This window comes from Physeter macrocephalus, chromosome 17, assembly GCF_002837175.3.
Source record: "Physeter macrocephalus isolate SW-GA chromosome 17, ASM283717v5, whole genome shotgun sequence".
Classification (NCBI taxonomy): Eukaryota; Metazoa; Chordata; class Mammalia; order Artiodactyla; family Physeteridae; genus Physeter; species Physeter macrocephalus.
Genome location: NC_041230.1, coordinates 2,641,408 through 2,654,900, shown reverse-complemented (window position 1 = coordinate 2,654,900; position 13,493 = coordinate 2,641,408). Strand labels below are relative to the sequence as shown.

Below are 13,493 nucleotides of genomic sequence, written 5' to 3'. Positions count from 1 at the left end.
GCGGGCTTCAGTAGTTGTGGCTCACAGGCTTAGTTGCTCCGCGGCATGTGGGATCCCATGTCCCCTGCATTGGCAAGAGGATTCTTAACCACTGCGCCACCAGGGAAGCCGCTGTTCCTTCTTGAACAGGCCATGTATGAACATCCAACAAAGACACTGGCTTATAAGCAATTTAAGTCAACCATTCTGGTGCATGTCTAGTGACATCACATGATGATTTTACCTTTCATATCCTTGAGGAGTGATGATGTTTAACACATCTGCACTTACTTATTTGCCATTTGGTGATCTTAAGTGCTTATGTAAGTCTCCCTCCACCTTTTAACTGACTTGAAGGATTCTTTTTTTTATTATTAATTAATTAATTTATTTTTGCTGTGTTGGGTCGTTTCTGTGCGAGGGCCTTCTCTAGTTGTGGCAAGCGGGGGCCACTCTTCATCGAGGTTCGTGGGCCTCTCACTATCGCGGCCTCTCTTGTTGCGGAGCACAGGCTCCAGACGCGCAGGCTCAGTAGTTGTGGCTCATGGGCCTAGTTGCTCCGCAGCATGTGGGATCTTCCCGGACCGGGGCTCGAACCCGTGTCCCTTGCATTAGCAGGCAGATTCTCAACCACTGCGCCACCAGGGAAGCCCTGACTTGAAGGATTCTTTTTATCCTTTCTTTGTGAATCCTTTGTCAGGTTTATGTAAATATCTTCTCCCAGTCTTCTTGCTTTTTCACCACCTTCATGGTGTCATTTGATGGTCAGAACTTTGTACTTTTGATGAAGTCCAACTTAATAACTTTTTATTTTCTGTTTAATGTCTTCTGTATACTAAGAAATGCTGCCTACCCCAATGCTGTGACAATAATCTCCTAAGTTTTCTATTTTTTTTTTTTTTTTTGGCTACGCCGCACGGCTTGTGGGATCTCAGTTCCCCAACCAGCGATCGAACCTGTGCCCCCCTGCAGTGGAAGCACAGAGTCTTAACCATTGGACCACCAGGGAATTCCCCATATTTTCTTCTAGAAGTTTGATAGTCTTTTCTTAGCTCACTGCACCCACAGGGGGTCTTCTTGTAAAAATTCACTAATAGCAACGTTAATGGTAATGAGAACAACAACAGCTAACATTTATTGAGCTTACACAACATTTCAGATACACGTTCAAGGAGCTTACATGTACCAGACTCATTTAATAACCACAACAGCAGTATTAGGTAGGTGTGATTATCCCCATTTCACAGATAACACACAGGGAGTAATAGCTAATTTTCTCAGTGCCTCACAGGGAGTAAAGAGGTGGGATGGTGATGGAAACAGGTGGGGTATGTACCACGAGAAAAGCTCTCCCACATATGCTCCATTAGCAGAGTTTTACCTTAGAACAAATCTGAAATACGACAGAGATGAAATGGCATTGGAAGGTTTCCACGCATTCAGGAAACCTATCCAGTAGAAAATAGTCTACAGCTGAGTATGTTGTGATCAATAAGAAAAAGTGATTTCTCCAATTCTCCAAATTCACCTCTCATATGACTTCTGATATTCTATAAGCAGAAGAGGGACCAGTGAAGGCTTTCTTGCGTTAAGTCTTATCATGGATTTTCCTCTTGTCGTGGAAGAAATGAATGTTGAATAGAGGCCTCTGTACGCTCTTTGTACCCAAAAGGTTTCTCAACAGCATGAATTCTCTGATGTTCTGGAGAATGGTTTACAGGTTTACCTGCCTTTCCACATTCCTTACACTCAGAGGGTTTCTCACCAGTATGAATTTTCTGATGCTGTGTAAGTTGATGGCCGTGACTGAAGGCCTTCCCACATTCTTTACACTCATAGGGTTTCTCCCCTGTATGAATTCGCTCGTGTTTGACAAGGCTTGACCCATAAATAAAGGCCTTTCCACATTCCTTACATTTGTAAGGCGTTTCACCAGTGTGGATTCTCTCATGCTGAGTAAGGTGATAGCCACAGTTAAAGGCCTTCCCACATTCTGTACATTTATACGGCTTCTCACCTGTATGAATTCTCTCGTGTTTCACGAGACTCGAACCCCAACGGAAGGCCTTCCCACATTCCTTACACTCATGAGGTTTCTCACCAGTGTGAATTTTCTGATGCTGAGTGAGATAATTGACACGAGTAAAGGCCTTCCCACATTCTTGGCACTCATAGGGCTTCTCACCGGTGTGAATTCTCTTATGTTGAACGAGGCTGGAACCGCAAATAAAGGCCTTCCCACAGTCTTTACATTCGTAGGGTTTCTCACCACTGTGGATTCTCTTATGCTGAATTAGTTTATACACTCGGCTAAAGGTCTTCCCACAGTCTTTGCATTCATAGTCTTTCTCACCAGTGTGAAACCTCTGATGCTGAGTGAGCTCATCGCCGCGTCTGAAGGCCTTCCCACAGTCTTTACATTCATAGGGCTTCTCACCTGTATGAATTCTCTTATGAATAACGAGGCTTGAACCCCACCGAAACGCCTTCCCGCAGTCCTTACATTCATAAGGTTTCTCACCAGTGTGAATTTTTTGATGTTGAGTAAGCTGATTACCCCAACGGAAGGCCTTTTTACATTCTTTACATTCATAGGGTTTCTCACCAGTGTGAATTTTCTGATGTTGAGTAAGTTGATAGCCTCGGCTAAAGGCCTTCCCACATTCCTTACATTCATAGGAATTCTCCCTGTTATGAAGTCTCTGATGTGGTCGGACAGAGGTATTTTCTCTGCAAGTGGGCGTTTTCCCACAGTTGATTTGATTGATACATCCCTCTTGTGGGGCCTGTGGTCTTTCAAACTCACCTTCACACATCCAGTCAAGGCCAAGGGATTTACTTTTTCTATTTGAGTTCTGTTTGGAAAAATTTATCTCATAAGTGCCCTTCTGTGTAGGTAAACTCTTGGTCTCATACGGTGATTCCAAATCTGAAAAAAACAAAACAAACGAACAAAAAACCCCCAAAACCCCAACATATTTTGTTTCTTTTTAAGAAAACAAAAACAAACCTAATCACAAACTAAAACCTTCTCTAACAGAAATAAAACTTCTCCAGTGGGAAAAATATGAATCACCTAGGGCTCTTATTAAAATCTAGATTCCATGTCTAGCATCACAATACTTAATGAGGAAACACTGGAGACATCCCTGCTAAAAATCAAACAAAGAAGGCACTTACTATTAGCTCTACTATTTCCTACCAGCTGAAACAATTAAGCAAAAAAAATTAGACAGACAAATCTCAAACATGAAGATGAAAAAGAGTACAGTTTGTAGATGTGATGACAAACCTGGAAAACCAAGAAAATCAAATATAGAACTACTGTAGGAAAATAAAAAGATACAGTTGGATAGTTGTGTATAGACACAAAACCACAAGTAATATCATTAAAAGTAATTATGGATACAAAGATCCAACATTCAAAAGATGATGTGTAGAATTAAATTTAATAATAAAAATTGTGAAACACTTAGGAGGAAATGTTTAGAAAAATCTGAGCATCAATAAGGAAGCTAACTCAAGGGACTGTAAAACATCAAACATGTTTAAATTCATGAGTTCATTCAGATACTAAAAAAATGTTAAATGGCCAACTTTGGAGCATGCTAGGAAACCAGCCCTTTGTTATGAAAAACTGATAGTTTTTTTTCATTAAAGAACAAAGTTTTCATCTTTCTTATCCAATATGAGCAGTTCCACTACACAACCAATTAGCAGGTGGATCAGTTTCTCTTTAAAGAATTATTTATAGTGAATAAATGAAGAGGCAATGATAGAATACCACCATTTTGAACCCCCAATGAAATACTGAATCTAGGTACTGAGTGTCAGTGATTGCTAACATAGCATCAAAAGAGACATAAGCAGGGGCTTCCCTGGTGGTGCAGTGGTTGAGAGTCTGCCTGCCGATGCAGGGGACATGGGTTCGTGCCCCGGTCCGGGAAGATCCCACATGCCGCGGAGCGGCTGGGCCCGTGAGCCATGGCCGCTGAGCCTGCGCGTCCGGAGACTGTGCTCCGCAACGGGAGAGGCCACAACAGTGAGAGGCCCACGTACCGCAAAAAAAAAAAAAAAAAAAAAAAAAAAAAAAGAGACATAAGCAGATATTGCTTCGTGATGGAAGAACAGAGAACCCAGGAAGCAGTATCACCAAAAAATAGATAAAAAGGAAGAAAGCACATGAAGCTAGGATAACAACCAACTTTCAGAAACTATGAATGGCACAGGGTCCTGTTTTCTATGCCCTTGCTACTCAGTAGGGGTGAAACATAAGAAGGAAAACAAATTGAGAAGGGAATGGGGTGAAGATAAAGTTCAAGGTGGTGACTTCTTCCTCAGAGGCCTTGGGCCTGAGACCTTTGTAGGGAGCTCTGCCAACACCTCAGGGGTGCAGCTGCCCCCTGCCCATCTGGGCCGCTTGTGGTAATGATGGCTTGCCTGAGCCGGGCTGGCTGTCGCTCTCCTCTGCACCACTTTAGTGTCTTTTCTCCTCAACTATCAAAGCTCTCTCCCTTGCTTCCATAAGACAACTGTGTCTGGCTTAGAAATGAGATGTCTTGCTTTCAAAAAAAGAAATGCCACATGATGTAGAACTCAGGAGAAAATTGTTGGCTCAAGATTTTTTGATTGAGCTTTACTCAAATTTGTAACAACCTAAAAATGACTTCAGGAAAAGAGAAAGGCCTGAAGGACAAACAGGAAACCAGATGGGTAGGGAAAAGGACTATTTTATTCTATTCTATTCTCTTTTACATTTATCTTATTTTTTAAAAAAAATTTAAAATTTTATTTATTTCTTTTTATTTTCATGTGTTTATTTTTTGGTCTTGTGTCGAGGCTTGCGGGATCTTAGGTCCCCGACCAGGGACTGAACCCGGGCCCACAGCAGTGAACGCACCGGTCCGCTGGACTGCCAGGGAATTCCTGAAAAGGTCTTTATTTAAACTTCTGGAGGCAAGCAGAACCAGGCAGTTGAGAGTACGGATGCTGGGGCCAGAATTCTTAGGTTACAGGTTTGCTTCTGCTTCCTTGATTAAGTCACTTTGTGCCTCAGTATACTCATCTACAAATTAGACGTAATAATTTCCTAGCTTATAAACTGGTGAGAATGGAATGAAACGTACTTGTACATATACATACACACCAGGCTCAGAATGTTTTCTGGTGCAGAGCAAGCACAGTAGTTATCAGCCATTAATATTATGGCTGTTATTTTGCTAATAGAAAAACAAGAAATTTCCTTACATATTTACAAGATATTATCAGACACTATTTAACTCAGAATTCATAGATTATAACTTTCAACCTCACTTCAGGTACAATGTGTAGGGAATGCAATATGCTCAGTGTGGTTTTACCCAGATTCTGTTCAATCATCCCACCTCTACATCAAACATAGAGTCTGGTTTGCTAGAGAAAATCAAGTCACTGTGTAGAGACGTTTCCCCTAAAGGTGGGTCCCCAAAGTACCATTGACAGCAATTTGGGTGTAAACATAGGCTCACAGCATGAAGCTTGGTTTCTTTGAAGATGGTCATGAAATAAAATAAATACATTTATTCTAATAAATTAAATAACTCTAATCAGTCCTTTGGCCAGTAAGGAAGAGAGGTAATTACAGGAGGGGCCAGACAGAGGTGGGAAGATCACTGATGGATGAGGCGGTGAAGGTGCATACGTAACGCCCATTTCCAACCGGACAAAGCTCAGAACATCCCTTGGGTGCAGGAAGAAAGAAATTCAACTAGTATCTTGAAAGGTGGTCCTGAAAGGAGAGAGCTGACTGTGCAGGGAGCAGAGTCCAGATTATCTGAGGCAGGCAACTTACCCAGCGAGACCAAGTTACTGTAGTTCTCCAGCATCACGTCCCAGTACAGGTCTCTCTGCGTAGAGTCCAGACATGCCCACTCCTCCTGAGAGAAGTCTATGGCTACATCGGAGAATGTCACCAAACCCTGGAAATGCAAACCCACACCCCGATGAAACGAAAGCACACAGTTCCCAGATGGAGGAGCGGGGAGGAAGGGCTACGCTCCGTGCAGGGGTGGATACAGCGAGTAGATGAAAAGCCTGTGATACGGGGAGGGGCCGGTGAGGACTGTGGCTGAAGCCGAGCCCCTCCTGCTGCAGGGGAAACCACCTACACCCTGGGGAATTCTTAATCATGCCAACCTGTCAGGAAATGGATAAACCAATCCTAGTTTTCCTCCGCTGCACAAGCACAGAGCCTGGTAACGGGCCTGTCTCATGAATTCTCAGCAAGCATGGATTCCTACAGCATCCTTTTCTCTTTAAGGAGAAAGAAAAAAAATGCCTGGGGTTTGCTTCCCAAATGTAATGTAAGATCTTTTATCTTAGAAAATCGGGTTTGCATGTTTGAATGTTTTCAAGTCTCGGGTTCATCATCTTGCCAGGTTATCTTTTAAGCCGTCCACCTTTGTAATGACAAAAGCATTTTTTTATTCCATTGTAGGGAAGGATTAGATTTAATTATAATAGTTACACAGTTAGGTTGAGCAAAATGTCTAAAGTTTCCCCAATTCCAGGAGTATATGATCATTTACTACTCTTGTATGAAATGACCTTCTTACCTGTTACCATCTGCTAGCCTTGCCTCTTCTTTGTTCCTGATTTAGAAGAAACTGGTATTAAATGATTCAGGAGCGTAGAGACAGGTCTGTGCAAAACAAAATTTATCTCCCGGGTTCCCTGGTAGGAACATGATCTCTGAGTCCACAGGCCCTAATCACAGCTCGACGCAATTCTAAAAGCTTCGTAAAGTGTGAGCTTTCACTACACACTAAGACTGAGACCAAAGAATACGAATGTTCCCTCTTATCTGCCTGGGAAAAAGATCAGTGGAGATGAGTGAGGGATTCTAGTTTTCTCGTGTGGTCAAATGGGACCAATGTCTCCAACTCATCAAATCGTAGACTTGACTCAAACATTTCTCCCAAGGTAGTTTCTGCTTCCATTGTTCCAATTACTCTTGACAAAAAAGTGAGTACATAAGAGATAGAGTAACTAGCTCAAGGGTTAAGTGAACATTAGTCACAGAGGTGGGCAACAGGCTATATGGCATTATTATTCACTGGAATAGGAAGAGCTGGGAAGTAGGTACTCGGATGGGACTCGCTTAGGCAGAAGGCTTCATGATATTTCAAAGAAGTATCCACAGGACCTAAATATCACAATTCAAGAAGGAAAGAGAAAAACATACTTACGTGGGCCATGGTTTTAGAATTCAAGAACTGATCGGTCCTCTTGGGGTCTCCTTTACCGAAGACACAAAATCCAGAGAAGCCAGATCTAGACAAGGAAACAGAGGCATTAAAATGAGTGCACCTTGGTCCCCAAATGACTTAATACAACCTTTTCACTCCTCCATCTTTTCTACCAAAGAACGCTCATCTTCTTCCCCCACAAGGCCCCCCACATAAACACATCTGGAGAAGATGAAAAGGATTCTGGAAAAAAACAAAACAAGTTTTCCCTGAAACCCCAGGAAACCCAGCTGCACAGACAGGACAGAGGAACTTTTATTTTTTGTCTTGAAGTCAGATCCAGACATTTCAGTGGGAGGATTCCTGGCCAGCTCCCTGTTGGGGGAATATGGATTAAGAATTTGGCCTTGACCAAAGAGAGGTGTGGCCTTTGCTCTCAGCTTCTGAGAGGTAACCTACATCATACCTGACAGGAATGTCTTTGTTTCGGGTAGGGGCAGGCCGCACTGCATCTTAGGGTGGAAGCTGGCCACACCAGAAAGACCAACCAGGTGATGCGTGGGGTTGGGGGAACTCTGGGTCATGGGATATCAGTTGACTTGGAGACTGAGATTAACATCGGGACAACAAATCAATCAATCTTGCCTACGTAATCAATCAATCATGCCTAAGTGATCAATCAATCTTGCCTATGTGATCAATCAATTATGCCTACGTGATCAATCTTGCCTACGTGATCAATCAATCTTGCCTACGTGATCAATCAATCCTGCCTACGTGATCAGTCTTGCCTCCGTGATCAATCAATCATGCTCTTGCCTACGTGATCAATCAATCTTGCCTACGTGATCAATCTTGCCTACGTGATCAATCAGTCTTGCCTACGTGATCAATCTTGCCTACGTGATCAATCTTGCCTACGTGATCAATCAATCTTGCCTACGTGATCAATCATGCCTACATGATCAATCAGTCTTGCCTCCGTGATCAATCAATCATGCCTACTTGATCAATCAATCTTGCCTACATGATGAAGCCCCAATGAAAACTCTGGACACTGAAGCTCAGGTGTGCTTCCCTGGTTGGTAATACCCTGAGCATACTGTCACACATCGATGTCGGCAGAATAACGAGTCCTGACTTCACGGGCAGAAGACACCGGAAGACCCAGGACGGGAACCCTCCTGGACCTCACCTTGTGCACCTGTTTTCTTGTCTGATGTTAATCTTTATCCTTTCCCTGTCATTAACTGTATCTGGGAGTAGAACAGCTCTCAGTGAGTTCTTCCTTCTAGTCCTGAATTATGAAACCTGAGGGTGGTTTTGGGAAACTCCTGAACTTGCAGTTGGTGTGAGAACTGAGGGGGGTCTGGTGTGGAGACTGCACCCTCAAACCTCACTGTCTGAAGTTGGCTAACTCCGGACAGAGCGATGGTGACCTGGTCTGAGACTGGGTGTGTTTAGGGAGCTTAGTCTCACTCTGAGCACATCCTGCTCTCTTTGGTCACACCATCCGGGGTGGGGAGAGGCTGCATCACGCACACTCGAGCTCTTCTGGCCTCTAGACAGTGTGATGTCAGTCAAGACTTGGCAGGTGGACAGTGTGGAGACGGAACTGCCCAGGTAGCGTCTGGCACTCTGAACCCAGGAAAGCTGGCTGCATAAATACATGCAGAATATCAGTGTCAAAATGTATTAGGGGACTTCCCTGGTGGTCCAGTGGTTGGGACTCTACACTTCCAATGCAGGGGGTGCAGATTTGATACCTGGTCGGGGAACTAGGATCCCACATGCCGCACAGTGTGGCCAAAAAATTTAAAAAAAAAAGTATTAGTGGGCTATTAAATGCTAAGTTGGAAGAAATACTTAAAGACATGAAAGATGTTTTAGGTATATTGTCAGCAGGAAAGATGTTACAATAATACATCTGTAAAATTCTAAATACAGATATATATACATATTCATATATATGAATATGTTATACATATTCATATATATGTGTAACATGATAAAGATATCTATATCTAGATATATACACACATATAAGATATATGAATACACAGAGACACACACATACACAAACAACCCATGAGACAGCGATAGAAAGAGAGATATAAAAACAGAAATAGAGAAATAGAAAAAGCCTGGAAAGATATATCCCATGTGCAGAAAAGAGCCACAAAGTGGCTCTGAAACCGCTAATCTTAGGCCTGCTTGCAAGACTGGGCCCTTGGCTGGCTTTCCAGTGTGTTCCAACCATTCCCTGACTGGTAAGAGTGGCTCACTGTTCTTAAATTTTTTTTGTACAAGCCATGTGATTTATGTTGAACACGAACCTTCCTCTGAGAGCCTGGAATCTGGGTATGTGCTGGGCAGAGGGTGCCTATGTGACAGACTCCCCCATAAAAACCCTGGACTCCCAGGCTCAGGCGAGCTGCTCTGGTAGACAACGCTGCACATGTGTTGTTATAACTTGTTGCTAGAGGAATTAAGCATGTCCTGTGTGACCGCACCTGGAGAGACTCTCGGAAGCTTGGGTCTGCTTTCCTCCGATGTTGCCTACGTGTCTTTCCCTTTGCTGATTTTGCTGTATATCCTTTCACTAACAAATCTTAGCTGTGAGGAGAATGATATATTGAATCACCATCTAGAGAATCAATGAGCCTGGTGGTGGTCTTGGCGACCCTGACACACCCTTTGACCTTGACTTTCTTCTTTTTAAGTATACCCTGTTAGGTGTTTTAACAACAGTCATGCATTGGCTTAACGTATATAAATGTGTGTGCATTTATTTATTTTAAAGTTATTAAGAGACAGATTCTCAAGAGATAAAGTTCCGCTCTCTTTTTTAAACAGACTCCCCTGGAACTTGCAGAAAAGGCTCAGGATATATTATCTTTGGATTATTTTACTGAATAACTTCTCTTAGTTTCCTTTCACTACCTAATACCTAAACCAACTCTTTGATGTCTAAATATGGCCACATGTGCTGGAGTACTGACTGGAAAAAAATGACTACAATGCCAAGTGATGGCCTGTAGATACTGACAGTTATCTTGACACTGCTTAGTTTTATGTCTTGATGCAAGGGTGAATTTTGCTTTTGAACTTGTCCTTTCAGCCAGTGTCCTGTAGATAACTACTAAATCACCTGACTCCACTAGTCTTCACTTTGCATCCAACACTATTAGAAAAAAATATGTAAGGCACAAAACTTAGAAAATAAATTTCATTTATCGCTACGTAGAGCCTGTGCATTCAGAATTACTTGGTCGTGACCTACCTGACATCAGCAGCTATAGTGAGAATGATACCCCCTCCCCGGCACTTCTCAGGCCACATCACCTGGAATTCTCCACAGGCCTTGACCACAGGCCGTCTTGTACTTCTTCTCTATTCAGTTTCCCTTCCTTGCTGGACTACAAGCAATGTACAGGTAACAATGCCTTCTAGTCATCTGTCATTCTAAGTACTATTGTAGGTGCTTAACAGAAGTATGATTTTGACTCAAAATTCCACTTTTTGGAATTTATCCCAAGGAAATAGCTATACTAGTACACAAATATATGCACAAGAATGTTCAGAGAATTTTTTTTTTTTTTTGGCCGCGCCGTGCATCATGCGGGATCTTAGTTCCCCGACCAGGGATCGAACCCGCGCCCCGTGCAGTAGAAGCACGGAGTCTTAATCACTGGACCACCAGGGAAGACCCCAGAGAATTTTTTTTATTGGATCTTTTTTTTTTTAATTGAGATAACTCTACATTCAATGTGCAGATGTAAGAAATTACACAGAGGGATCCTGTGTTCCCTTTATCCAGTTTACCCCAAGGGCAATACACAGCAAACCTATAGTACAATATCACAACCAGGACCTTGACATCGATACAATCCATCAGTTTTATTCAGATTTTCCAGAGGATCATTTTAACAAATGAAAAAAGTAGAAATATAAATATCTCCCAGTAGAGGATAGATTAAATAGATTGCAGTCTGTTACAATGGCATACTATACATTTACCAATAATGATATTGACTTACATTAATTGAGAAAAAAAATTTAAGATGAATTACCCAGCGGAGAAAGTATGTTTAAAAAGGTATAGGTAATATGGGACAAGAGGTCTTCATGAATTTAAGAACAAGGCTCTGTGGTCTGACTTTTAGGATATGGATCTTCGCTCTGACAGTTAACTAACTTCACAGTATCTATTTCCTGACAGGTAAGACTGGGATAAAAATCGTACCTACCAGGTATGACTTTCTCAACTACTAAGAAGATAATCTACATAAAACACAAAAACATGTAACAATTATTTAACACAAGTTAGCCGTTATATTTTAAGATCAATAACATTACACATCCCTTAATTCGTTTTTATAAAACAAATTCAAGCCTGCTGTTTCCCGTTTTTCTTATGCTAAAATATGTATTTCTCAAAACTGCTGTTTATATAATCAATGCTAACTAAAAACTTTCAAGATCCTCTTAAAAATGAAATTCTTTCCAATTAACAACATTAGCAAAAAAAGATTCTAAGACAGATAACGAGGAAACGTTCCCTTGCCATCAGCAAAGAGAGGGACAGACACGATTTCTGTACCCAATTCCAGCTCAAAGAATCTAACCTGAGAAGATGCCAAACTGAGAACATTAGTTAAGTGGTTCAATCTTGTCTTCTATGTGACATGGGAGATTCAGGTGAACATTTTAAACGTGTCATCTCTTTTTCACATATCTGCCCATGGACGTGTTACTTGTGCAGGCCATATTTATTATGTATCAGTGATCGCTGTCATGTTCTGTGAAAGCAATACTCAACTCCTAGAAAATCTAATTTTGAAAGTCTGTCTTTCTTGATAATTTGTTGCCATGGGATTAGTTTCAAATGGTGCCTCTCTAATCCTTTAAGGTGTAAATATGTGAGAGATTCTTTCCAAGGCAAGAAGGGGATCACTGGGCACACCTCTCCCCTCTCCACAGGCACAAAGGTATAATGTGACCCTTGGCTGAGTTGGATTCCTTTTACAAACTAAGATTTGGAAAGTCTCGGGCTCACTTACAGGCCAATTAGCAGGATTCAGTGTTCCAGAAACAAAACACACACATATGCTTAGAGGGGGAGGGGAGGACTGGAAACATACCTACCAAAATATCAACAGTAATTATCTCTGGAAGGTACAGTAATGGGTAGTTTTCTGTTTCTTCTAAGTGCTTTAGAGGATTGAAATTTTTTTCAGCAGGCCTGCATTAATCCCATTATAAGAAATATACCTTAAGATAGTCCCGAATTAAAAAAAAAATTAACAAAGAAAAGGACTACAGTTATGAGGGGGCAGGTATGTTGCAGCCATGAAGAGAACTTTGAATAGATAGGTCTGTGGTAGGCAAAAGAACAGTCTCCCAAAGATGTCCATGTCCTAATCGTGGGGAACCTGTGAATATGTTACATTACATAGCAAAAGGGAGTTAGGTTGCAGAGGGACTTAAAAGTCCTGAATCATCTGACCTTAAAATAGGGAGATTATCCTGAATTATGCCAGGTGGGCCCAGTGTAATCATGAGGGTCCTCAAAAGTAAGTAAGGGGGATGGAAGAGGAGAGAAAGATGTGAGGACAGAAGCAGAGTCAGAGTGACTAGGCTCTAGTACTTGGGGTTTTGAAATATGCAGCCGTCACTCAGGGTGACACAGTCTTTGAAAAAAAGGAATAACTTTACAGTGGAGGCAACTGACAAACACTCCCTAAGCCAGATGATCAAGTTCAACCTCACCAATCATAAATCTTGCTGATAGTATGTCTTCTTGCTATGATGTGATGCAAGTGGTAATTTACTGCTGTGATCTTCCGCCCCCAAACCCATAAACCCAGTCTAATCATGAGGAAAACATCACATTCCAATAGAGGGGCATCCTACAAAATACCTGACCAGTACCACTTAAAAATGTCACAGTCATCAGAAACAATGGAAGTCAGAAATGGACACAGCCCAGAGGACCTTAAGGAAACATGACAACGAAATGTAATGTGGCATCCTGGATGGGATCCTGGAACAGATGAAAACCATTATGTAAAAAGTAAAGAAATCTGAATAAAGCAAAGACATCAGTTAATGATCATGGTTCAGAATTGAGTTGTTAATAATAGAAGAAACTGGGTGCAGGGTACCTGGGAATTCTCTGTATTATCTTTGCAATTTTTCTTCCTTTTTTTTTTTTTTTTTTTTTTTTTTTTTTTTTGCGGTACGCGGGCCTCTCACCGCTGTGGCCTCTCCGGTTGCGGAGCACAG

General features: G+C 41.9%; 1 protein-coding gene across 3 annotated transcripts in view; it reads right to left on the bottom strand.

The window, feature by feature from the left end:
- The window catches only part of ZNF331 (zinc finger protein 331), a 15,947-nt gene continuing 2,454 nt past the window's right edge, over positions 1-13,493 (bottom strand). For 2 of the 3 annotated variants that reach the window (XM_007122018.3, XM_028477779.2), the window contains exons 3-5: positions 7,206-7,290; positions 5,810-5,936; positions 2-2,908 (exon numbers count right to left, since the gene is read on the bottom strand). In XM_007122018.3, coding sequence (XP_007122080.1) covers positions 1,578-2,908; positions 5,810-5,936; positions 7,206-7,214 — 1,467 coding nt within the window. In that variant the 5' untranslated portion in view covers positions 7,215-7,290 and the 3' untranslated portion in view covers positions 2-1,577. Of the gene's footprint in view, positions 2,909-5,809; positions 5,937-6,572; positions 6,609-7,205; positions 7,291-13,493 lie in introns of all 3 variants that reach the window. The other variant, XM_007122019.3, reaches the window with a different exon arrangement.